Source organism: Dissoconium aciculare (assembly GCF_010015565.1).
Source record: "Dissoconium aciculare CBS 342.82 unplaced genomic scaffold K489scaffold_10, whole genome shotgun sequence".
NCBI lineage: Eukaryota > Fungi > Ascomycota > Dothideomycetes > Mycosphaerellales > Dissoconiaceae > Dissoconium > Dissoconium aciculare.
Genome location: NW_022984960.1, coordinates 703,375 through 729,014, shown reverse-complemented (window position 1 = coordinate 729,014; position 25,640 = coordinate 703,375). Strand labels below are relative to the sequence as shown.

Sequence of the window (25,640 nt, the reverse complement as noted above, 5' to 3'; positions counted from 1 at the left end):
TGAATTTCTACCCAAACCCTAACCACATCCCATGGATTGATCTTTCCAAATCCTTGGACATGAGTGCTCTCGCGTAGTACATGTCCTATGGTTCGATACCTTAGTAAGCATCATACCTTCGCTCTTCACAAGGATACATAATCATAATGACCGTACCCACGGCTAAATGTGGTGTTGGCTACGCAGATCGTCGAAGGTTCAACACGTGCTAGTGATTGCTATTTGTTATCATACTGCCCTATGTAGTCACACTGGACGATGAGCGCTGGCCACCGAGCAGTGACCAGCAGAATTGCACCGCAACTAATGCTCGAACAACCCGTCAACTTCACGAATTAGTTGATTGTGCAAATCAACTTGCCCTTGGTTTGATTGGCCTGCAAGTAGTTAGCACGTTATCGTCCTGCTTGTAGCGAAAAGTCATCTTACCTCCATCTGCCTATGGGCCTCCTGGATCTGTTCCCAAGGATACACCTTTTCAATATGCACAGTAAATGACCCATCTCGAAATTTGGGCAGCGCGTGCTCGACAAGTTGGTCACGTAGTTTGCCTTGATAGGCCTCGTCTCGGCTACGCAGACCGCTTCCTTCGAATCTCAGTCGCTTTGCGACGAAATTCGCAAAGTTCACATCCGAGTTCTCGAGTTTGACACCACTCAGGGTCGCAAGATTGACAATGCGTCCGTCGCGCGCAGCAGCATTCAAGTTAGCTCCGAATGCCGCGGGACCGATGAAATCGACAATGATGTCTACGCCTTTCCCGTTGGTCGCCTTCAACACTTCGTCGTCCCACTTCTGCGTTGTCGTGTTGAAAGCTGCCTTGGCACCGAGCTTCTTGACGCAGAACTCACATTTCTCGTCAGATCTGTCACTGTTCAGCACGATCATACCAGGCAGACTCGGAGGTTCAAGCTTTTTACGTACCTTGTTGTGGCATAAACTTCTGAGGCTCCGTTGAAAGCGCTCAGCTGTTGACCTGCGATTGAAACCGATGAGGCGCCTGCGTGCCAGAGGATCGACTTTCCAGGTTTGAACTCGCCAATGAGGTACATCGCTTGGAGGGCTGTGATCCAAGTCTGCGTGTCGAGTTAGTTTGTCCGTTGCAACTCGGCTGAAACTAACGTGACAGAACTCACCTCTGGGATCCCAGCACATTGCTCCCAGCTCAATTCATCAGGTTTATGGATAAGCATGTGCGTGCTGACTGCGATATATTCCGCGTATGCACCTCCATAGGCAAGACCAAAGACAGCATCACCCTTCTTGAAGTCAGCCTCGCTGTCTTCGGCGAGCTCTTCAATCGTGCCACTGAACTCGACTCCCAAAGTCTTTGGTGCTTGAGGCGGAACGGGATACACGCCCTCTCGCTGAAGCAGGTCCATCCGATTCAAACCAAATGCTTTCACCTTGACGAGAGCCTGAGCTTTTGTTGGCTTTGGTCGAGGAATCTCGTTCAGAAACAGATTTTCGACTGGCCCTTTGCCTTCTCGTATGTCTATTTCCATGCATCAATTGTCAACTTCGTCTCAATCGTGATGTGTGTGGTTCAGTCGCACCAATTGCCTTCATGGTAGCCATTGTACTTAACGTTTTGGCGATGCAATGGCTATAGTTGTAGTGGAAGATGAGAGCAAGAGTCTGCGGGAGCTATGGAGTCGTAAAGGTACCTAGGTATTTAACAAAACGATGTCGAAGCTTGACCTGAGGGAACATATCACAAGCACTTGCACGTGATTGGTAAGCACGAGGTCTCTAGAGCTGGAGTCTGCAACATGCAGGAAGGTGTCGACGGCACTATACGGATGTATCCTATCGACGTCACCTGGGCATGCAGGGTCTTCACGTCTAACGGCGGCTCGAACATTTCGTTGTCCAGTTTGTGATGGAGAAGAAAAGATTGATGTGCAGTAAACTACAGACAGCCTGTGCCCAAAGAGCACGGTTCCTTATGACAATGAGCGGTTTGATCAGAGATTGAATGCTTGCCGATCTTTTTCTTCGTGATGTTAATCTTCAGAGACGGAAGGCGAATGGTGGTAGGTTGTCTGTTTGTTGCATCTTCTCCGTCGTTCATTTTCGTCCGGCAGGTGACAGTCAGAAGGCTGACGAAGCACGCGAGTCATTCAATGCTCACAGGCTGCAGCTCTGTACACTTGCGCACTATAACATTGTCGTGAATTGGTCCGGAAATCCTTGCGGCAATGTCTGTGATATCAATGGCCCCGCACCCTTCTCCAGCGCCGGGCGGGGATGGGACAGTAACGAGGAAGGTTGTTCTACCCTTGGAAGTCCTGACGGGGCGCAATTTGATTGATACCCAAGAAGTGAGCCCTTGACCGTCATGTTTTAGGGCTGAGCACTCGCGTCTACAGCCCGCACAGTCGCGTCTCCTCCAACTACGCGCATTGGACACTCGAAATTTCGAGACGACATTGCCGGGACAATGAGCTTCAATTCGGTTCACGAGCACCAACAGCGCCGCGCCCGACCGCGATCCGATTCACAAGGCTCTGATCCAGATGCGCAACTTCAGTACGCCTACGATGGTGACTCGCCCAGTGATGCTGGTCGCTCTTTTCACACCCCCGGCCAGGGCAGCGATGAAGAAGATGAGACGGTAGAGGAACGGACGGTCGAGAGACCAGTGAAATTGAACTACGTTCTCAAGTTCACATTACATGGTCACAAGGGTGGAGTAGCGGCGGTAAAGATATCACCCGACGGAAAATGGATCGCAAGCTGCTGTGAGCTCCTCTGTGACAAACGCGTTTGAAGGCAGCGCTGACACAGAAATCCAGCTGCCGACGCCACGATCAAAATATGGGATGTCAGCACCGGAGAACTGTCGCAAACTCTCGAGGGACATCTTGCTGGCATATCTACCATATCTTGGAGCCCGGATTCCAAGTATTTGGCGTCCGGTTCGGACGACAAGATCATTCGCCTTTGGGTGATCTCAACAGGAAAGAGTCTGCCGACACCACTAGTCGGACATCACAACTATGTCTATAGTTTAGCTTTCTCGCCGAAAGGTAACATGATAGTATCGGGATCCTACGACGAGGCGGTGTTTCTATGGGACGTGCGGACTGCTCGATTGATGCGCAGCTTGCCAGCACACTCAGATCCTGTGTCCGGAACCGACTTTGTTCGAGATGGCACACTCATCGCATCTTGTTCAAGCGACGGGCTTATTCGAATCTGGGACACAATTACTGGTCAATGTCTCAAGACACTCGTGCACGAGGACAACGCCGCTGTTACAAGCGTCAGATTTAGCCCCAACGGAAAGATGGTGCTGGCTGCAACGCTGGATTCTTCGATTCGACTTTGGGACTACGTAAACGGGCGATGTTTGAAGACATATCAAGGTCACCAGAACCAAAAGTACAGCATAAATGCAACATTCGGTACATACGGTGTGCTACCCGACAGCTCTAATGGCACGCGCAAGGATCAGACCGACGAACAATCTCGCCAATGGGCTTTTGTCATATGCGGAAGCGAGGACGGAACTGTGGTATTGTGGGATGTGAACTCCAAGGAGGTGTTACAGACATTGCAGGGCCACGATGGGGTCGTGCTTGGAGTTGATGTTGGCCTTGAGGATCAGACAATAGCCACTTGTGGGATCGATGGTACTATCAAGGTCTGGAAGAGAGCGTCTCTTCCGAAACATTCAAATGACGACCGCGACTTCGGAGCAACTATCTCAAACGTACCAAGGCCATCCGACGAGGACACAAGAATGAAAGATGCATACACTTGACGAAAGACTTGTATTCGCGAGTTACAGCCCAGCTGCGCAGCTACAACTGAGGCCCGTACATTGCATTTGCCGATCCTTGAACACAGACTTGCTCGCGGCAACACAGCTACAACAGTTTCAATCTCATGATTCTTCCCAGACAATGGCGAGGCATGGCAATCTCATCACCTTGCGCTGCTGTATTGCAAGATCAGGGTTCGGCGATTCTGAGCACCCGAGAGTCTTCACGCTATCGCTGGATACGTCGCGACGAGTTCGACTGACTGATAGGCTTGGTTTGCTACCTGAATAAGCCGATATCTATCTTCGTCTAAGGCCAACCAATCCCCTGGATTCAGACTGTCAATGAAGACGGCATCCGACGTGCTCGCCAACTTCATTGAACGCCAGTCGTGGAGCACAAAGCGAAAATGATCTCGGCTCACTTCTTTGTGCCATAATTCTTCTTCCAGATGCCATCGAACTTCTCCTGGTCAATCGCAAATGTTCTGGCATACTCCCATTCCATCTCGTGCATGGTACTTCCACACAGCACCAGGCTGTGTAATGGTCGCCCAAAGTCAGCCTGCGACAGTTCCTCTAGGGTGCCGGCCAGGATCTTTTCATCGTCACTGCCGAGCCTGGCGACGCCGATTGCCAACTGATCGTTGCCACACACGCCCTGCTTGCGGGTTTCCTCGACCTCGATCATCTGACTAGCACACTGCGCCACAGTCATGAACCTGGGCGCCTCGTAGACGATTTTACCTCTTGCCAGCGCCTCCAGATTCGGCTCTTTGACCTTGATATCAAGCAGCACTAATGTGTGCAGTCCCAGAGTCGAGTTTTCCGCGACGCGATCGTAGAAACTGTCAGGCTTCCACGAATCGGTAAAGAAGACCATCGAAACGGTTTGCCCGAAGTTGTAGAGGCTCAGCCCGGTAGCTCCGACTGCCGTCAGAATACTCGCATTGGGGAGTGTGCGAGTCGGGATAGGGGGATTGTGTTGCTGGCAGCGTAAGGCAAGATCCGTATGCGTCGTTGCGCTGAAAGGATCACCGACGACCAGAAATGCAACGTCCTTGGTGTCTGCTTCAGCTAGAATGTCATCGGATTGTGACTCGACCATTTCACGGTCGGCCACGATTACAGATCGACCATAATAAGATTCCTACTACATAAATACACATCAGTCTGGTGATTTGCATGGCGTGTAGAATGTAAGTCTGCTTGTACCAATTGACTCTTTTCTACCAGCAGGACAGCCGTGTATGCTTCAAGATAGACACGTTCGGCACGGCGTACGATCTCAAGACCTTTGACGGAGATATCTTTCTCGTCGGCCAAACCGAGACCGATTATGTAGAGCATTTTGTTTGAATATGCTGTTCGAATCGGGAAGCGTGCACCGGTGAGATCCCTACAACGCACTCTCGAAAATCTGAGCAGCTCAGAAATTATTTTCTATTGTACAGTACTGTAGTAATTTCTTGAGCCCGCGTCATGTTCCAGGGCTCCTCTCAGCGAACGGTCCCGCTACAGTACGAGGTTGAAATTCAGAAGCAACGGGCCGTGCCGCTTGCATTGACACGCCCGCGCGCTGAGTCGCGACTATTCACGAAGCAACATCACCCGCACCATACTAGAGCAGCCGCCTTACATCACGTATATGAGTACAATTTGGAGCTTCAAGAACGATTTACAATATTCATTCGCACTTGTGTAGTGTGAGTCAGATTGTCCTGGGTTTGAATACTCAATTTGTGATGCCAAGATGGCGGACAAAGAGGATAAAGACAAGCGCGCCAAATACCGAGGCGAGATACAGCAGGTAAGCGAGGTCTCTTCAGATTGAAGGACAGAATCAGGAGACATTGGTCGTGAGATCTTCTGCGTCTGAGCTCAATATCGACTCGTCTGCAATCGATGTTTTTTGTCCTACTTGTCAGATGCGTGATCGTACGGCGATGGATTTGTCAACAACATCATTATACACATCAGGGCTGACATGTCGTTCGCAGATGATGTTCGTCAGTGGTGAGACTAGCGACGCTTCTGTAGAGACCACTAGTATGATTGAGAGCATCGTACAGCAACAGGTTATGGAGATGCTCAAGCGAGTGCGTACCTCCCGTCAAGCGTACCGTGGATGACGAGCTGATTATGGCAGGGCACGGAATTAGCAGCCAGAAGAGGAGTAAAGACCATCAGCACTGATGATCTAATTTTTCTGATTCGCAATGACAAAGCCAAAGTGTCCCGTCTTCGAAACTTCCTTTCCTGGAAAGACGTCAGGAAAAGTGCAAAGGACAGCGACGACAAGGGTGCTGGAGGTGGCGATGCGGGCGGTGTTGATGATTTTGATCTTGCAGCGAACGATGCGACTCTTGGAGCCGGACCGAGCGTTGGTACACGCAACAATAAGAACAAGAGAGCCAAGGTCGGGCTTCCCTGGGATGTCTCGAGTTTTTACAGCGAACAGGTTCCGGAACGTGAAGACGAGGAAGACGAAGAAGAAGAGGAGATGAACGCTGCAACTCTTCAGCGCCTCAAACAAGCTGACGAGCGTACCAAAGGCATGGATGCGAGTGAGTATCTTCAATTCGCAGAATGCCGGCAGGCTTCCTTCACATTCCGTAAAGGCAAACGTTTCAGAGAATGGGCTGGCTTCGGCATTGTCACAGACTCGAAGCCGAACGATGACATTGTCGATATTCTTGGATTTTTGACCTACGAGATTGTGACGTTGCTTACCGAAGAGGCGCTTAAGGTCAAGGCAGCCGAAGATGCTCTCAAGCGGGAGAGCGGTGGCGATGAGGAAAAGCGTGGACGGAAGCGAAGAAGGGAGCCAGGTCTCTTTGACCCGCCGGACGAGGTATGTCTCTTGGTAATGCGAACGCCGTTATGACACTTTGACTAAGCTTGTATAACAGGCGAGGACACCCGTTGGACCTAAGCATGTCCAAGAAGCATTCCGTCGTTTACAACGTCCTGACATTAAGAGTCGGTACATGCAGCATGTCCCACGAGGCAATTTTCAACGGCCGCTCAAGCTGATATGAGCAAACTCGAATTAATGGCGACTACTCTGGCTTGCTACCGGATAGCTAATTTACAGACGAATCATGAGCCACTGTCATTTCATGTTCGCAACAGCAGAACGTTCGAATTCGGCAACGCAAGACAAACGCCGAGCATCGCCGCGATGGGCTGTGTTTGGCACAGAGCATCACCTCATGTTGCTCGGTTATGTGCATAAATACCGGATGCTCTATCGGCGCCTAGATCGCTTTTGAACGGTGCCGACCGACTGACCAGAAGCCCCATAGACTTAGGCCTAAAGCTGTTACTTCCATGACCAGCCAAACACCGGAAGCCATTTTGTATGCTGTCAAAGGAGCTTCAGCACGCACAGCTCCAGCATCAACAATTTTGCGCGAACAGAAATCGTATACGGCTGTTGCCATGCTGATACCTATACCTCTGCTCAAGGCGCTGATCATGTATATCACGTGGTCTGCAAGGACAGCATTTGGGTGGTCGAAAGTGGATGTCATCAGAGGTGCTGCCGCTACAAACAAGCCGCCAGCACCGGCGTTATTGAAGATGCACGTGAGAAATGCTATTGCCTGTCAGTCAGCTTATTCGGCTTTCCCAACAGCGCGTAGGTACTAACTCGAGGCGAAGTAGGTGGAGCCTACAGACTGTGCTTTCGTGCAGATGATCGATAGAGGCGCGGCAAGAGAGAGGACGAGTCCTGTTGTGGTGATGGCTAATGCTGGCACACGATGTGTAACGAAGCCCATAACCAAAATTATGAGCAGTCCCGCAATCGGCGAAGGTGCGTACATGAGGCTGAATTCGCGGGCTTCGTAGCCTTCGAGGTCTCGCCAGTACTTGAACAACAACACCTCGAGCCCGTTCGTTGCAGTCCACACAAGAAAGACCACGGCGCAAATCACGCTAAACTCCCGGTGCTTCCACATGTCGTTCGGTATTAGTGCTGGTTTGCCGAGTCTCTGGCGTCTCCTCATCTAAAGAATGAAGCATGAGGCCAGCACGATGGTTGTGAGCAGGCCCACAATGCACAACCTTAGCCGGAGCCTTTCCGAAAACTTGGAAATGCCGATTACGGAAGATCCTAGCGTGCCTGCTGTTGCAAACTGTAGCAGAAAGCCAATCCAGTCAATCTCTTGCGACAAACGATGTAACTTTTCTTTCCACGACTGCCATTTTCCAGTCAGAAGACCGTCGGGCGCGTCAATACTACGCGGGACTGCTACAATGGCAATGACCAACGTGATGGTGTTCAGCAAGCCCAAGAGAATATATGCAACCCTCCAATGGTCGTAGCCTGCTTCCTGAACCAACCATGCTCCAGCTGGATAGCCAGCGGTCATGCCAATCGTCTGCCCGATGGCGAGCATAGCAAAGGCGACATTTCTCTGTTGGCCGCCCATTGACCTGGTAATGACAGTCGTCGCCGCTGGGACGATCATGGCTATTGCAATTGCGCTCAGGAACGTTCGACAGAAGAGGAAGAGGGCCCGATCTTCTGTGGCCCCACATGTGATGATGGATATGGTCTGAAGCGTCAATCCAATGAGATACATGGTCCGAGGGCCCAATACGGTGGTGATGCGCCCTGTCAGGAGCAAGAGGGACGCGGTGATCAGAGCGTGTATTGGGAACGTTAATACATCATCCCAAGTCGTTGACAGCCCAAGATCGTCGTCGATATTCGGCAGAAGGACGTATGTCATGAGATAGAGGAACGTGTTTGAACCAGTGACGACGGAAGTTGACAGCATGATGAAGGAACCACGGAACCAGGTGATCGTCTCGAGAGGAGCCGAGTCGTCGAGGCTGAACAACGACATGCCATCGGCGGCGCCATCCTGTTCTCCTTGTTGGAGCGTAGAATCATGATCTCCATCTTTGAACCGACGGCGAGATCGTTTGATGGTGACAAGGTCGAACGGCACGAGACCGATAAAGGCTTGTGACATAACAGGGGCGCCGGCGCAATGTGATCGGCACGCACGTCAACGTCCGATGCATGGAAATGAATGCGCGCCAAGATGCTCGGTATCGTAATGCACGCAGAATTCCTGCTCTTTGGTCACATACCCAATAATGTAATAAGCTACCGAATATGCACGACTTCGGGTCCGACAAGTAAAGAACGTCTTGTGATCGGCAGGATGCGACGGCGTTTGGAAGTGGCCCGGTGCAGATGCGCTTTCCTCTGATCGCACAGATATGATAGTTCCGCTCAAGCACGATGCATAATAAGGACGATATAGCTATAGGTAGCCGACATGGCACAGCCCATCGTATCAGAACGTTTCAGGTTACGAACCAATCCGTGGAGATGTGTGTGAGTGTCGATCTATTGAAACCTTCGATTCGAAGACATTTCGCCGGCTCACAACCAGCAAACCTTTGGCCGTCAATCGAAATGTTTGTCGTGACGGACATAGATAGGTGTATGATCAAGCAGGAGATTTTGAAGATGCTCAGCATGTTTAATCTCATGAATTGGAGTTGGACTCCGAATATTTGGACTTCATTTCGCTTCTTAAATTTATTGGGCTTATTATTATTGCGTTGCTCGAGCACATGTCGTCCGGCTTCACGAGACCCACCTCGCAGCTGGAGTTTACGCAAGCGGTTCGCCCATCCTATGTGATTGACAGACAATATCCGCCGAATTAAAGCTCATGACTGCTGCTATTCTCGGGATTTGATATTTACGCCCAACTACAAGAAGTAACGAGCTCGAGTATTAGCATATACCTACGTAAGATATGGAGGCTGTCTTACCGTTGGCTGATCGCTGGCTCCAACTCGATCGCGATGAAGAGACTAGAGGTGAGATCAACGAACTCGTGGCGAAACAAGATGCCGAAGAGCTCGAGAAACGTCTGCGGAAACGCATTGCTTTTGGTACTGCTGGCCTACGGTCCTCGATGAAAGCTGGCTTTGCCCATGTGAACTCACTGAACGTTCTCACCACGTCAATCGGACTGGCACACTACATTCGCGAGACTTTACCAACATCGGGCACCCGAAGTGTTGTCATTGGCTATGATGGAAGATATCGGTCACGAAAATTTGCTCGCCTGGCAGCCACTGCATTTCTCGACAACGGCCTCAAAGTGCTGTGGTTTGACCGCCTCGTGCATACTCCTCTCGTCCCATTTGCCATCCGTCACTACGGTGCTGCTGCTGGTGTCATGGTGACTGCCAGCCACAATCCCAAGAACGACAATGGTTACAAGGTCTATTGGGCGAACGGTTCGCAGATCGTTCCTCCGCATGATGTTGGTATTGCAGGAGCCATCGATGCTGTGCAGGACATACCCAACTGGGATGAATCTCTCGTAGATACGCATTCTCAAGTCGGAAAAATCTACGACGATACGAGCAAGGCCTACTTTGAACAGATCCGAGCTATTGCTCAACCTGTATCAGACAGCGAGTATGCGGTTCAGCAAACCTCCAAGCAGATGAGACCACATATACTGATTTTCGACAGGCGCGACCTGCCCTTTACGTATACACCAATGCATGGCGTTGGCCTGCCCTTCATGCAACAAGCGTAAAGCTCCCTGCTGCAGATCTCGAAAACATGAGCTTGCATGACTGACTCGGACTTCTTTCCATAGCGTCAAGGTTCTCAACATACCCGATCATGTAATGCATGTCGTTGCCGAACAAGCACACCCTGACCCCGAGTTCCCTACTGTCTCCTTCCCGAATCCCGAAGAAAAGGGCGCGCTCAAACTTGCATTTCGCGATGCCGCAAGCTCAGGCACGACCGTCATCATCGCGAATGATCCTGATGCCGACCGCTTCTCCGCCGCTGAGCAGGTCGCCAGTTCCGGAAAGGACTTTGAACAATTCACAGGCAACCAGCTCGGCATCTTACTCGCATCCCACGTCTTCGAAACCTACACCGGCGACATCAAGAGACTCGCCATGCTATCATCGACCGTTTCCTCTCGCATGCTCGCACACATGGCATCGACCGAAGGCTTCCACTTCGTCGAGACGCTCACCGGCTTCAAATGGCTCGGCAACGTCGCCCAGGATCTCCGTCAGGAAGGTTGGGATCCCGCCTTTGCATTCGAGGAGGCCATCGGCTACATGTTTTCCTCCGTTGTATGGGACAAAGACGGCATCGCCGCCGCCGCCGTCTTCCTGACCGCATGGCGACGCTGGCATTCCCAGGGTCTGACGCCGCGGTCGAAGCTCCAACAGCTGTATGGACGATACGGGTACTTTGCCGATGCCAACACATACGTGATCTCGCCATCGCCCGCCGTCACCGACGCCGTGTTCACCGCCATCCGGAAGTCCCATCCTGATGGCACCGGACGCCCGGAAAGAGTCGGAGCACGGAGCATCCGGCGCTGGAGGGACCTCACGCTTGGCTTCGACAGCGCCGCCGCCCCGCCGGATCATCGTCCAAACCTGCCCGTTGACCCAAGCGCACAGATGATCACGTGTGAACTCGAGGGCGACGTAGTCTTCACGGTGCGAGGCTCGGGCACAGAGCCCAAGATCAAATTCTATATCGAGGCGACGGCAGCCTCTGCGGATGAAGCGCAGGCGCGTGCGGACGAGGTTCTACGGGATCTCCTGCACGAGTGGTTTCGAGTGGATCACTACGGATTGAAACTTGCAGCGGGCGTTGTCTGAGATGTTTTGGCTATGATATGATGATATCTCGCTTTACGCTTCTCAGAGTATCTAGAATTGAAAATTCGATTTGGTAGTGAACAGGCGAAGTGCATCCAAGAGTCAATGAATTGGTCAATGCTACATTGGAAACATGCACGCACATCGCGCGGAAGTTGTGGAAATGTATTCGTGATTGCCAAGCTATGTACGAACGGAGAAGGGATGGAGACTGACATAGCGCAACACGCGCACGACCTCGAGTGAAACCCTCAGTCGCTAGTATGAATAAAAACCGCCAATAATGTGAACGCTTCAAATGAACCGCCGGGGAAACCATGCACAGAGTGGCGCGGAATTAAGGATGTGTGAGAGGGCAACAACCGAAGAGCCAGCATGAGCATCTGCAAATAGACAAAGAGTCGATCGCGAAGCTGAAGAACACGAATTCCGTGGTCGTCGGCCTCAGAAGGTTGCTCTCAAAGAATTTTGAGAACCGGTGACTTTCCCGCATGTCAGGAATTGTCGTGGAAGTCGCCACAAGGAGAAGGAAAAGGTCCAAACTATTGCGCCGCGTGGTTCATCCCCGCCGTATAATTTGCCCACGAGGGTATATTGAAGCCGAGAAAGACAAAATGAGCTCGGCTCTGCAAAAAGTTTTCATTCAAGAGGCTGGCTCAGACTCAAGCAGAGTAAGGCTGGAAAGCAATTGCAAGGTGGAATGGAAAGGGGGTCCGATCATGACATCGCCAACTTGGCGTGATCGGAATGCGTCGTTCGTAAAGTTCATATCATCGTAAGAGAACGAAGACTGGTTACTTCCGTCTCTGTTCCTTCATTTTCGTAAGAGTCATTGGATATCCTGGTGTGTGTATCTAGATTGAATGCGCACGGGATGTCGTATGAAAGACTACGTTGCCAATACGAGCATGGCAATGAGGCCGTGTGTCGGACGAAGTCCTGTACCGAAAAGGTCAACGCTGCAATGTGGTGGTGCCGCTGGTGCCGAGCGCTGCTGTCACAAGAGCGTCGAGTCGAGTGTTGTCGGAGGCGGATCGGGGATCAGGGAGGGCGATACGGTGATCGCGGCCGCTCGGTAGGGCGTGCGGATGCGGTGCGCGCCCGTCATGCGGATACGACTGGAAGCCCGAGTCAGCCCGGAGCGGTTCAGGCTTTGGCTCGTGTGCCACATGATATACCTTTTGTTCTTCGCCAGTAACCACAGGCGCCGGGGGATAGTATTCGCTCCCATTGCCGCCGGTAGGGTTGTAGATGACCGGATGATGCTCATGCGCTGCCGATGTCGAAGGTGTTTGCACTCCTTCGCTGCTTCCCGAGTCCTCAGGCGAAGGCCGATGAGGTACAGGTAGAGCGTTCACAGTCAGCGATGACGAAACTGGGCCGCCATACCAAGCATTACGCTTAAGCTTGCGAGGTGTGACCGTCGGCTCAGGCATCGACATATGATGAGCGCGACCGTATGAGGTTGGTGGTGGCTGAGGTTGAGATTGCTGTTGGAAATGTGACGGGTGCCAGTGATTCTCCGCTGCAGCGTGGGCGGCAGTTATGTCGAGTCTCGTCAATCCCTGATGCAGATTCGATGATTCGAGCGGACGACCTGAGCTGGACGGACGCGTAACATTCTCGGCCGTCATGGGACTGGGATATTGGCGCGGGGGAGGCGGCGGAGGTGGTGGAACGTGGTCGAAACTTTCGATTCCTGGAAGTCGAGTCACCTGGCTAGCAGCAGGCTGCTGAGAAAAAGCTGGCATTGGCTGATCGGGTGTCTGATGGTAAGTCAAGCCGCTAGTAGCAGGTCGGACGACAAGGTGTGGGTTTGTGCTTGCATGCCAGGTCCGCCTGCGATAATCCATCTCACTCTCTGACTCTCGGCGATTGTGGGTGAACACAGAACTTGTGGGACTGGCGAAGGTACTGCCATTTGGCGAAAAAGCCGTCGACGAGGTCGGACTGTAGTATGGAGGTGGATATGAGGTAGGCTGAGGCTGGTAAGGATTAGGTGAAGATGGCACAGACAGTCGTCGACTGTGCGAGACCGCATCGTTGTACGTGGCAGGCCGTGAAACGGCCGAGGTCGGCACATTCTCCGAAGGGTGTTGAGGACTGATGTTGTTCTGAGCGAAGTTATTCGACGTCGGTGTGCTGAACCCGCTGGGAAGTGGTTGATTGTAGTAGCCATATGGAGGAGGCCCATGACTTGATGGAGGACGACCACCCTCGAAGGATTCACTGGTAGGACGTAGCCGAGATCCCGTGTCTCCGGCCATGGCGAGAGGCTGTGGCCGTCGCCTGGCATCCTCCGAGATGCTCATGGTTGAAACCGTCGAAGCTACGCTTGAAGCAGAGAGGTTGCGACTATGCCCTCGCGAGTGCCCGCCCTGACTTCCAAAAGTCGATGCGCGCGATCTGCTGCCCGGTGGCCGTATGCGATCGGTCCGAATCTGTCTCTGAAACCTAGTGCTGGTCGCTGCAAGCGAGTCGCCAGGGATATCTTCGTTGACATGGACGGTTTGCGCGTGCTGACGCAGATTGTCCAGCCGAGAGAAACGACGAGAGCAATGACATTGGAACGGACGCTCGCCAGTATGTTTCCTGTGATCGAGTTAGTGAGCTGATACATACGGGAATCACGTTCCATGACTGACCTGATATGGCGAGCAAGATGCTCGCTGCGTGTAAAGCTGAGTTGGCATGGGGGATAGTCGGTACAGAAGAAGCGTTGACCTTTCTTCTTCTTTGATGGTCTTTGCGAGTCACTCGTCATGCTCTCGTTGTCAGATCCATCATCTTCCTCTGGGATCTCATCCTCATCGCCTTCCCCCATTTCAACATCATCGCTCGCCTGTGATGCATCTTTCGTCTGCGATGGTGTGGGCTCATCCTTTGGTGTTGAGGTGTTCGTGGGTGTGATGGTTCCCATGGCGGCATGTAATGATGGAGGTTCGCTCGGCAGAGGACGTTGCGCTAGCATTCCGGTGAAGGTTTGCCTAGTCGGAGTATTTGCAGATGACTCCGTTGCGCCATCAGCCTGCCTCACCTCTTGATGGACACTGCTGGGCATCGAGTGGGCAATTGTCGCGTCCATCCCAACAGTTGGGTTTGCGACGGCCGTCGCCGGACCGGTGTCGACCGCAGCGAACGTCACAATGACTGGTTTGTGTCGGCGTCTCAAGCGAGGAGGACGCGGCGACTGTGCGGTGATGCACGGCGCGGTCGCGGATCGTTGCTGTGGTCGCGTGCGAAGGTCGAAGTGACGTTGCCAAGCCGAAAAGCTTACAGCAGGCACGAGAGAGGTCGAGTATCGCCGACCGAAGCGCACGCTGCGCAGAACTGGCAGGCGATGTGTGAACGACGAAGCATCTACCAGGAGGATGAGAGTTGGAGCTCAGGTGACAACAATGGCGGACAGGAACAGAACGGCAGGCACAGGCCGGGTGCGACGATCATACGGCTCTGACGGCAGGCGCAAGGGCGAGAACCGGAGGCGAGAGGAAGGACGACAGGAAGCGATGGAGAGGACCAGGCACAGAGTGCGCGCGCTCACACGGCAGCGTCAGGATCTGAGCTGCGCCAGAGTGCAAGAGCGATGGAACTGGTCCTGCTGACCCAAGGTAATACTGTAGGCTTGAGTGACCTCCAGAGCTCTTCCACGGTTCTCACTGACCAATAAAGGGCGAATGAATTGGACGCGAACGAAGAGAACGGAGGGAGATGACGAAAGGAAGAACCGATGCGGCTCCGCATGCGGGCACGTTTGGCGGGATAGAGATCCTTACAGAGGAGGGTTAGGAAGTTAATGCGGATGGTTGGCAGGAGGATATGACGCCCGCGAAGTGTACTGGCCGTGTGCATACATGTACTCCGGCGCCGTCTGTGGTGAGTACGCGCATAGGCTGTGTGCCCAGGTGGATGTCCAGTCGGGATATGAATGTTGGAATACCGTGTGGGCGTGTGTATGTGCGCGTCGTGGACAGTGGTAAGGACTCATGTCTAGAATAAGTACACACACTCACACACATACAGTGTTCGATATTACTTGACATATACAATACATCCATATTACACCCGCTGCTAGATCACCACACTATACGGTACCTGATGATGAATGGAAGACCCGGGCCAAGAACGGGGGATCAGGCGCCGCCTCACTCGATATCCATAATGCAGGTGGACTTGTTCGCACCTGGTGGCTGGCAGCTCAGCGGCAGTAATGTCGACCCAATCTGCATACAGCTTGTCAACCCAGCGTCGAGCCCTACAACTCTTGATCGAGATGTTTACATTCCAAGGTAATTTTGCTGGTGGTGGTTGGCGAGGGTGGGCCACTGTATTGACGTTACGCAATGGTGGACAAGAACAAAACGATGATGATGAAGATGATTGAATTATCAATGATAAGAAGAGTGGGTGTGTGATGAAACTCGCCTGGGCATTCAGGATTTGTGCCTGTCACGAGCCCGCGCTAGACTCGATGCTAACAAAACTCATCATCAGCACCTGATGAGCCCCGGGACCAGCAGCATTTTGGAGCAAAGCCCGGGTCTGGAAGCGGGAGGCATTTGGCATTTGGTTTATAATTCAGGTACGAAGAGACATGGATCAACAGGAAATCCCCACCTGGGGCAACCACACGACGAGATTCACGGCACCAATGGAATGTTAGTGGCTGATTCGTGCCCCTTGCAAACAAACTCACGCGGCTACGATGTCGTGCGTGCGTCCTACATAGGCGCAGAGGACGTGCACTGCGGAATCGGCGTAGTGTCGTAATGACATATCGCACCGCCCGGAGCAGGACTAAGTGGTCATGTTAGGCGAGGACCAGAACCCAGAGATGTCATAGTCATCGCCATGGGATACTGGCATTACCGTCAGCGTCAGAATCGTCATCAATAAATCGTCTTCTTCTTCTTCGTCGTCGTCGTCGGCTTGATCGTGCCGTGGAGCACAGGCTCCGATGGGGTGAAGAGCTGACCCAGTGGTTCATCTGCATGTACTGTACTCTCGACGGGGATCGCGACCGGGGTGCTGATCTGATGACTGGGCTGGGCGGCGGCGGCGGCGGCCGTACATCGGAAATGCACGCGGACGAACGCGCGCATGGAGATGGTGAAACGCGCGCTCGAGGAAGGAGGTGACTTACGAGCGGTGAATGAGAGGGACCGGTCTACCTGCTTGCATGGAGGGCAAATACCACCTGTCATGGCTATCATTGTGGGTTTGCAAAAACCTCGCCGGGCGATCTTACCATTCCATCATCCACGACTCGACTTCATAGATTGACAGATGTTCAGGGATAGCTTCCACTTCCAGGCATCTTCATAACAACGGGCTATTTCGATGTGAAATGCGAGTAGTCTGCTATGTACCACCGTCTCAATGTTGTGTCTCTTTTGTGAGGTAATGATAATTGAAAGCTGCCGGGGCCTTCAGCTCGTGGAGATGCAATGGGTGAGGGCTCGTCGATTGGGGAAAGGGTCAGGCGTTGGACAGTGCCATCGCTGACGTGGGGATTGTTGCACGAACAGGTGGTACGGGCCCATTCAGCAACGATACGTACCGCGCCTCCAATAGTAAGTACATTTGCGACATGAATATTGCTTCGCGTCGCCCGGGACGACATGTGACAATCCTCCAGGCACAGTGCGCTGGTCCCCGATTTTCTTCTCGACGGATGCTCGACCAGACAGCAGCCTGTGAATATTCATCAGCAACACCTGAGCTGGCTTCAGGCAAGTGTGATCTGTATCATGATCTCATCCGTCTCCCTGGTCGGCCCTGGGTGGTAGCGTGATTGATGGGCTCTGGGCTGGGGTGGAGATTCAATATCTCCAATATTGTGGCACCATGTCCCAGGAGCGACCGCAAACGCGCCTGACATTCGATAGTGCTGAAGTTTGTATTGTTCATGTCTCGCCGCTTACTGACTCCTCTCGCTCTCACTCGTGTGTCAACATCCATGGATTGGGGTCGGTGACCTTGCGAAGTGTGTGAGCGGAAGGATTTGCCCAAGCTGTCTCGCATCATGGCCTTTATCGCCGGCAGAGCAGTCAGGAAGACCTTCTATCAGGGGCCTGGGGAACATCGTCGCTGTTGTCACTGGTGCGATCTGCTTATCAACCTGGTCGCTGCTGCCTCGAATATGGCTTGAGAAGCTGTTCAGCAACCTTGGAAGTCAACAATCCCACCGCCTTCGAAGCTGCACTTTGAAGGTAGTGGTCTACAACAGGCGAGCATCCGACGATTGTGCCCGCAGCGATGTACCCTACCTCACACACCACGCTACCCTGAGCGATGGCATGATACACCATACGATGTCCCTAAGATTGGGCAGGAGCATGATGATCAGATACCAACTCCGCAGCAGCCCTTGACAGAAGTCACAAGATCTGGAGAGAAAGCCCTGGAGTGTTTCGAAAGGCACTTGCACCACCTATGGACCCGCAACCCCACACATTTGGAGGAATTTCAGACAAACCAACGCGGGAGCTAGTAGGCAAAGTTCTTGTCATGGCGTCATGACGGCACTTGCAAAATCGGGAAATTGAAATCGCGAACCGCGAACACAATCGTTGTCGATGCGGCAGTACTGTATCTCACTCACCACCTGGGCACTGTCGGCTTTGCTCTGGCTCTGGTTTTCCGTACATGCGTTTAGTGTTGAATGAGGAAGCAAATGCCGATGAGAACTTCCGTCATCAGCTGGAGAGACCATAATCGGGGTGAAGTGTAACGAACAATTCGTCGCTATTGCTTGCTTGTTCTGGTTAGCACGTCTTTGAGACATGCAAGATGATTCGTATCATATCTTCATTGCGACGATGATGTGATGAGCGCGACAGCCCCAAATGCCAGGCACACCATCTACAGAAGTTCGATGGTGGGGTAACTACGGGGAAAAAAACCGCAGCCATGACCAAAGACGATGCGATACTTAAGATACAGTACTAAACTCCAAAAGCGTGCAAAAGCAAGCCCGGGTTTCGAGCAATGTTTCGCACGACAAGAATTCATTCAGGACGGCACGTGTATTGTCTCTTCAAACCAGGTTCAAGGACTCAAGTACGATTCACCACCAGGAGACCTCTTTTGGCGGATCGAAGTCCATTGATACATGTCGGCGGGTATTCTGTAGACCATCTCACTCTGCATGATAAATCGCACACCACATTTGCGTGAACTCGTGACAGTACCGCACAAGGCTGTCTTGATGTCTCGCCCATGGAGACCAGTCCCCTGCGCGGTACAGAAGCTGTATATCAGCTTGGTTGCGATCAGTGGTGCATGAAGCTCGCAAGAAGCGGAACCATTTTGCTACTCGCGCTATCACAGGAAAAGCGCTTTTCGACCTGTTCTCATATCCTGATGATGACCTCTGTCGAAGCTGACCGATGACAACCATCGCCTATGGGAGGGGTATCGCGCCGATCATGGTAGCATTCACCCCACAGGCGTCAATGGCGATGCTATATAGTCAGGGAAGCACCGTCAGGATGCCTCCACACAAATGCAGGCAACATCATATCCCGGTGCTGGCCAAATTCCCGACTACTGCATCTAGACGCACTCCCTGATCATCATTGCTCCTGGGTCTGGGGCCATTGCTGGCGAAATCGCGCGAGAGGCGTTGTCCACGATCTTGGGTGCCATAGTCCTCGCCGATGAGCGCTGGAGGGTAAGGAGGGGCTAACAAAGAACTTCACGGTCCCGCAGATTCGTGATTCGCTTGTTCACGATCGCTGCCAGTGGCTTGCTTCTCCAGATTGTGCGCTAAAAACAACAACATCAGCGGTAGCTTCTGATCCCGCCAACGCTGGACATGTGCCTAACAACGCCGTGGCTTCCAGTGGACTAGAGGGCGCATAGTCAGGTACCGCAGGCCCCAGCATGCACAAGACCGTCATCGCTGTGCGCAAATTCCGATGGATTGCTGTCAGACATTCCCTTCCTGTGTGAACGGGGTTCGGTTAGGTGCACGCCGCTCAGACGTTAGACTTCCCAGGTTGGCTGAAGACTTGGAGATCTCCTTCCGATCGTCAAGGTCTGTTTCAGGTACTGTACACGAATCTCCTGGCCCGGGCCAATTTCATTGTTGTTAATATAGGCCACAGGTAATTGATGACGCTGAAAGTCGGGGTAACTATATGATCAAACAACCTTGAGGTCAAATTGGGGAGGACACCCACGGTACCTCACAGATAGGCGGGGTGAATGGCGGACGGGAAGGGCTGCTTGCTCCAGGGCTTGCTTGAGATTGATGAGCTAGTCACGCTGAGATGCGAGTGTGCGTGCGGGTGACGGGCAGAGCCAACCTTGGAACCCCGCCCGCCGTATCAAGCCAGTTGCCCGGCAGTGGCATCGAAGCTTCTCATCACACACGTCGCTCACTATCGCAGCGAACAGGGAACTCCTGCGGAACTACACACGTCGTCCCTCCTTAAACTCATATCGATGCACACTTCACAGGCCCCTCTGGTTCGGGAGCAAAGGCGCGCGCGGCATGTCGCTGATCCGCAGATTTATCGCGCTCATCGACCTGTAGATTGGACCATCCCGCCGTACCGCCGCTACACTACCACATCGCTTCCAGTTGGCGGCACCACAGCACTCGACCACGCATCTAGATGAAGCGCAACCACAAGATGAGGGAGTGGGTCGCATACGCGCCATCCGTCGGGATTATAGCACGCACGCCATCGCTCTGCTCCCGCTTTCCTTCGCCTTGACAATCGGGCAGTTTAAGCACGAAACGTGTGGTTAAGAGCTTTCTCCAGCGAAGGGTGCAATGATTATCGCACGCTGCACCTGAGGATACCTCCACTGGCTTACTGCATAAGCCGGCAAAACCTTTAGCGATGACCGTCGACGCCCCCGTCGCTCTAGAAGATACACATCCATCGGTCATTCAGCCTCGCTGCAGGCGACCCACGATCTGGCACACGGCAGCCCGGGCGTCAAACCTAGCTCAGGGCCCATGGACTTGATTCGACGGACAGCACACGTAGGTTGCACTCCGCAAGCTGCCTACAGTAGCTGTACATGCTGGTTGGCAAATGGGAGGGCACATGTGCTGGAGTGGATCAGTCACGCCGTGCTCTTTAGGTCATGTGCCCACGATTGCCCACGCTCTTGGTGGTTGTCGCTGCTGTGTGCGCACCAATAAGCACGCTCGCGAGGTGACAGTCGCTCCAAAATCTTCGCGAGCGGGTGTACACCCCAGGTACGGCTAGAGCAGATAGCGGCCTGGAAGGACTTCCTGGCTGCTGCAAGGGCGGGCTTCGCATGTCAGGTACTTTCCTCTTCGGTCTTCGTGCCGGTTGCAAAAGGAAGATGGATGTCAGAAGACCATTGTGAGTTGTGGTTATTAATACGGGTGCGCTCGATTTTCGCTATCGGCAGAATCGGCGATGACCACGTCAGCAAGTGTGGACGACGGGGGCAAAGTCCCGGTGTCTCTCTGAAAGTGAATATCAAGGTTGATTTCTACAATCACAAGTGGGAGACGTCCCTGCAGCCTCTGCGGGAGCATTTCCCTCACGCCAAGCTCGAAGTTCCTCCTGCTATCTCCACAGACCAGAACCTGACATTGACGAAGCACGCGTTCGGGTTCTGACGTGAGTTCCACGAGCTGACCGCACACCGAGGTGGCTGCTTTTCCCGCATAACCTGTTGGCGGTCTCTATTCTCGCGAGACTTGATCTCGGCTGTATGTGACGAGAGGGTAATATATGGATCAAAAAATAGGCATAGCACGACGCCCGGCTTCCACCATCTGCACCGGAAAAACTTTGCCATCTGCACACATGGCGTACGCAGTCCTAACACATGGATTACAGGGCAAATGCACGTCGTAATCCCGGCCCTGGCTTCCGTCTGATATCTGCTTGTCCGGGCTGGGCATCAACCATTTCTGACCGTAAAGGCAGACTCACGCCACAGCCTATTCGCTAGTTGATGCGGCCGATCAGGGATAAATCTGTGACTGGTTGACCTAGCTGCGCTGGTCCAAAATTCTCGATGCTCTAAGAGGACACTTGCGTTTCTCACAGTGCGGAGATCCTGCATCCAGGCCGGCTCGAAGGCGATCTGGAACTCCCATCATGCGTGGCAATCCGCCTCCGTGTATGTTGTGGTGGCGTGTTCGATGTCCAGAGATTCCATGTCCACGCTGGAGTCTTTGCCACAGGTGTGGACTACAGCTTGGCTGGCATCGCGGGAAACGTCAGAATACGAGCTTGTTGCGAGCCAAATGTAGCGAATCTGCTTCATTACGGTGCGTCAGAGAGTAGCGACTCGCTCAGAACTTTGATCGGACTGGTAGGCGATTGCTTGTAGAGTGCGGCCGAATGCATCGTGAAGTGCCTAAAATATCCTTATCGCCTAGACACTGTAGTTTAACCACAGTTGCTTCGATCGATACTCAAGTGACCCGATAGGTCCTATGACATCTTGCGTAAAGACAGACAGAGACTTTCGTTCAATCAGTTATGATCACATTTACCGCTACGTGAAATTTTCTGTAGACCAACATTGCGTGAACAACGATTTCGATGGGACACCAACTCCTCTCCATCTCTACAACGCCTCTTCCCCATTCATCGTCATTTCTGATGCCATCTGCTATCTACCATCTACGAGACCACCTTCTCCCGAAGCATGCCCAAAAACATCGCTCCGCTGACACCCTGGTCCGCACGATCCTCGATCAGCATTGTCTGCGCCCACAGGCGCAAGCTCGGCTCGCCGTCCTCGCGGATGAGGTAGAGCGGCGGAAGAGTGATACTAGCGCAGCCCAAGCTTTTGTGGTCGCGAGACTTCTCAACAACGGCGCGGACGCGCTCGTTCATGTCGGAGTCGAGGACGGGCAGGCTAGTCTTGCCTTGCTTGAGCTGGTTCTTGTCTTCAGTGCCGAAGACGTCGTTGATCAGCGCCGGAACGGCGTCGCGGCCGAGCCAGATGAACTGCGTCTGGCCATCGTCGATCAGGTAGAGACCGTAAGGCACGATGTTGCCAGAGGTGAGGTTCAGCGGCTGCGGCATAACGATGGCGCCGGTCTCGGGGTGAGGCAGACCGGCATCATCTGGCATGTCGTGGAGCGAATACATCCGTGGGTAGATGTACTGGATCAACAATGGAAGTGGAAGAGTTGAGAGCAGGCACAACGCAGCTGACCGGAGATCGCTGGGGATTTGTGCCGATTTACGGAGACCAATCTGTCAACTGTGTTAGCGATTTACGCTGATAGAGGAACTGTACTGTTTGGATGAGTGATCACTTACATTCTTCATCAGACCCAGGAAAAGCATGGGCAATGCTCGAAGATTGGCAGGGAACTGTAAACCCCCACCGCCCAAATTACCTCCGCCGAGTTCCTTCTTGTATGTTTGTAGCAATTCGATCATCTTAGCTTGAACGGCATCCCTAGCGGCGTCAAGTCCGCTGCTCAGAGCACGCTCCACAGCCTTGTGCGAATAGTAGGCTGCGATGGCATTCTGGTCAGCTGAGGCATAGACGTCGGACATGTTTTGCGTGACAGGAATGCTCAGGGTGAGAACTCGGATACGACGCTCGCCATTGCATGTCGTGTGCAGGACACCGACCTGCAAGCATGCGAAGGATTTGGTCACGGTCTCGTCGATAGCCATCTCCACAACGTATGCTTGATCTCTGGGCATGGCTGAGAATGCACACAGATCGCTCGAACGGTTGAAGAAATTGCCGTAAAATGCGCTTGGTCGAAGGCCAGTGGTCGTGCGGACACGCAATACAGCCTCCAAACCAATCTCGGTCGAGAGGTAGTCGCTGAATTCAGTAGCGAACTTGACGGCGTCTTCTGTGCGCGCTGCGTTCCATGCAGGGTAGAAATATGTCTGACCACCTGTGTATCGTGGGAGATGGCTTAGACTGGCCACATCCTGGTATTGGGCGCTGAACAAGAACATGTCGATTGAGACCTGAGATTTGCTGCATTCGATCGCAAAACTTTTGAAGAAACCATTCTGGGTCTGAAGCAGGCTTCCCTCCCGAGCTGTGCCGAGAATCTTCTTGTCTTCTCGCATTTCCAACTTGCCATGGCCAACGTTTGGCAAACTCGCTGACAGCACTACGATCTTGCCGCCGTATGGGCCGACCAATGTGTGACCAGCCCGGAGAGCAGATCCCATGGCCGAGCTGTTCACGGTAGTGTTGGCAAACATGCCTTGAAGCTTGCTCAAGAAGGACTCGATGTTGGCGCGGCATTCAGACAAATTGACGAGGAGATCCTCGGGTGTGGGCAAAAACGGCTCGTCGAGATCGCTCACCACCAACATCTTCGCTTCGTTGCTATCACTGCCATCACGGGGCACACTGAAGTAATGCAGAGAGCTATCCACCGCCATGAAACCCAATCGTGTTCGCCGGTCAGTATTAGGTAACCGGTCGAGACTCTCGAGAATGCATCGTGCTGCGGTAGCCAAAAGTCCACTTGTCACACCAGCGTAACTGACGTCAAACAGGAAGAGGTAGATTAGAGGCTGAGGTGGTCGGACCATATATTCTTGAGGAGCAACAAATTCGCAGACAGCATAGTTCAGTTCTGGTCGTTGCCATCTGTCCACAGCCTGCTGTTTGACACTATCCCAATCGAAAGGCTGCGGGACATCATTGGTGAGGTTGCACATGTTGCAGCGCCATCGATGAGAGTGGTCCAGAAAGCTCGCGAAAGGGTTGATATAGGTACGACATCTCCGGCAACGGGAAATGACGCTATCGTATTGTACTGGAATGTTGTCCTCGGCATCGTGCAGCGCGGCGTATGGCTGGATGACCAGTGCGAATGGCAGCTTACTCTTCTTTAAGAGCGAAGCAGTTGCAGGCATAGCATTCAAGGTCGAGCGGATATATTTCGGACTGACGTTGGCATGCGGCGACGGTGTCACAGAAGACTTTCCATCACTGTTAGCGTGATCAATGAAGAGAATACGATATGCTTACATTTGCGGGAAGGATGATCGGTGGTGGCGGCTGGTCAAGGTCCGTGACATGGAAGGGCTGGCCTTGTAGGCTGATGTCCACTGGCTGTAGCGGATTGAGTCGTAACTGTGCGCCGGGTGGTTGCGCGGGTTGTGCAGGTTGGCCTCCCATGCCCATCTGCGCGAATTGCTGTGTAACGCCTTGCACACCCTGGAGCATGCTGGAAGCGCCTTGCGCAGGAGCAAGGTTGCTCTGCTGTGGTGGATCATAGCCTCCTTGTCCACCATATGCCGGCTGCTGGTAGCCACTCTGGCTGGCAGCGTTCGCATCACCATACGCAGGCTGTGCGGGAATGCCATAAGATGGTTGTTGCGCAGGATATCCATATCCACCAGCAGCTTGCTGCTGTTGCGCTGTCGGCTGCGCTGAGTATTGTCCTGCTGCGGCACCCGCTCCTGCAGCATTGCCTCCAGCACCAAATTCATATGCCTGTCCAGCATAACGATCTCTCTTCTTCTTGGCACCGCCTGCGGCAGAAGCATTCTGTGATTGAGACGGATCGTTGAGAGCGGGGTCGGTTTGATATGGTTGTTGGCTCGCCATTTTGTCGTCGTCGGCGGAAGCCAGTGGGAAGTTCGTGTTGTCGAGGTCAATCGCGGTGAGTGCTCGCAGATTTAGGCGGTCCTCGTCGTGAAGCACAATGGCTTCTCCTTGACGCCGTGAGTGCAACTGTGCTTGTCCACTTGTGAGTGATAAGCCCGAATTGACGTACGAGTGAAGTTAATGAATCGTTATACTTAACGATTGCCGAGACTATTGGCTTCGAATGCGACTGTCCGTGTACTGTAGACTGGGAAGCTACAGACCTGTGGAGTGCGACGTTGGTGTGGGGTCCGACGCCTGTTCAACTTGCGGCCAGCGGACTTGGGAATTTCCAATACTGCAAGATAGAAATCACCGATAATCTTCCAATGACACGATATTACGACCACAAGTCTGGTTTGGCGGGTTGGTAATGAACAGCAGTTCGCGTGCAAGACAAATCTAATTTATGGCAGACAATCACTTCTTGAGATATTTATGTGTTTTTTAAAGTTAGGCAGGCAGCGAGTATTAAAGTACTATTGATCTGGAGTTGTGCCAAGTGCGTTCATCATTATTTACTGCCTCATGGAAACCCTGAGATCATGCAACGTGGTGTCCCGATGACTTGCTTGATACGTTGGCTGAA

General features: G+C 52.9%; 8 protein-coding genes across 8 annotated transcripts; 3 read left to right on the top strand and 5 right to left on the bottom strand.

Annotated features, from left to right (window-relative positions):
- Positions 1–187: 187 nt before the first annotated feature.
- Positions 188–1,723, bottom strand: K489DRAFT_382659 (putative quinone oxidoreductase). Its single transcript, XM_033605429.1, has 5 exons — positions 1,557–1,723; positions 1,137–1,495; positions 925–1,076; positions 430–865; positions 188–377 (listed from the first exon to the last, which is right to left on the bottom strand). Exons 1-5 carry the CDS (start codon positions 1,576–1,578, stop codon positions 336–338), a joined length of 1,011 nt encoding a protein of 336 aa, XP_033457755.1. The 5' UTR covers positions 1,579–1,723; the 3' UTR covers positions 188–335.
- A 567-nt stretch (positions 1,724–2,290) lies between these two features.
- K489DRAFT_342683 (WD40 repeat protein) lies at positions 2,291–3,673 on the top strand (the record flags this gene model as incomplete). The annotated part of the gene is made up of 3 exons (XM_033602298.1): positions 2,291–2,744; positions 2,799–3,421; positions 3,509–3,673. Coding segments are annotated over exons 1-3 (1,089 nt in total), but the record flags the coding sequence as incomplete, so codon positions are not given.
- Positions 3,674–3,764: 91 nt separating this feature from the next.
- K489DRAFT_342680 (Diphthine synthase) lies at positions 3,765–5,239 on the bottom strand. Its single transcript, XM_033602297.1, has 2 exons — positions 4,985–5,239; positions 3,765–4,919 (listed from the first exon to the last, which is right to left on the bottom strand). Exons 1-2 carry the CDS (start codon positions 5,117–5,119, stop codon positions 4,191–4,193), a joined length of 864 nt encoding a protein of 287 aa, XP_033457753.1. The 5' UTR covers positions 5,120–5,239; the 3' UTR covers positions 3,765–4,190.
- A 283-nt stretch (positions 5,240–5,522) lies between these two features.
- On the top strand, positions 5,523–6,810 carry K489DRAFT_372470 (SPT3, positive regulator of Ty transcription; the record flags this gene model as incomplete). The annotated part of the gene is made up of 4 exons (XM_033603339.1): positions 5,523–5,579; positions 5,770–5,868; positions 5,919–6,623; positions 6,682–6,810. The coding sequence occupies 4 exons, from the start codon at positions 5,523–5,525 to the stop codon at positions 6,808–6,810; spliced, it is 990 nt and encodes a 329-aa protein (XP_033457752.1).
- Positions 6,811–7,029: 219 nt separating this feature from the next.
- K489DRAFT_403307 (MFS general substrate transporter) lies at positions 7,030–8,939 on the bottom strand (the record flags this gene model as incomplete). The annotated part of the gene is made up of 3 exons (XM_033607080.1): positions 7,831–8,939; positions 7,425–7,782; positions 7,030–7,370 (listed from the first exon to the last, which is right to left on the bottom strand). The coding sequence occupies exons 1-3, from the start codon at positions 8,755–8,757 to the stop codon at positions 7,030–7,032; spliced, it is 1,626 nt and encodes a 541-aa protein (XP_033457751.1). The 5' UTR covers positions 8,758–8,939.
- A 499-nt stretch (positions 8,940–9,438) lies between these two features.
- Positions 9,439–11,742, top strand: K489DRAFT_433403 (uncharacterized protein). The gene is made up of 3 exons (XM_033608512.1): positions 9,439–10,232; positions 10,290–10,352; positions 10,420–11,742. Exons 1-3 carry the CDS (start codon positions 9,559–9,561, stop codon positions 11,453–11,455), a joined length of 1,773 nt encoding a protein of 590 aa, XP_033457750.1. The 5' UTR covers positions 9,439–9,558; the 3' UTR covers positions 11,456–11,742.
- Positions 11,743–12,408: 666 nt separating this feature from the next.
- K489DRAFT_323672 (uncharacterized protein) lies at positions 12,409–14,279 on the bottom strand (the record flags this gene model as incomplete). Its single annotated transcript, XM_033601716.1, has 2 exons — positions 12,409–14,047; positions 14,101–14,279. The coding sequence occupies 2 exons, from the start codon at positions 14,277–14,279 to the stop codon at positions 12,409–12,411; spliced, it is 1,818 nt and encodes a 605-aa protein (XP_033457749.1).
- A 7,697-nt stretch (positions 14,280–21,976) lies between these two features.
- K489DRAFT_382647 (uncharacterized protein) lies at positions 21,977–25,358 on the bottom strand. The gene is made up of 3 exons (XM_033605428.1): positions 24,431–25,358; positions 22,735–24,381; positions 21,977–22,668 (listed from the first exon to the last, which is right to left on the bottom strand). The coding sequence occupies exons 1-3, from the start codon at positions 25,010–25,012 to the stop codon at positions 22,087–22,089; spliced, it is 2,811 nt and encodes a 936-aa protein (XP_033457748.1). The 5' UTR covers positions 25,013–25,358; the 3' UTR covers positions 21,977–22,086.
- Between the last annotated feature and the right edge of the window lie 282 nt (positions 25,359–25,640).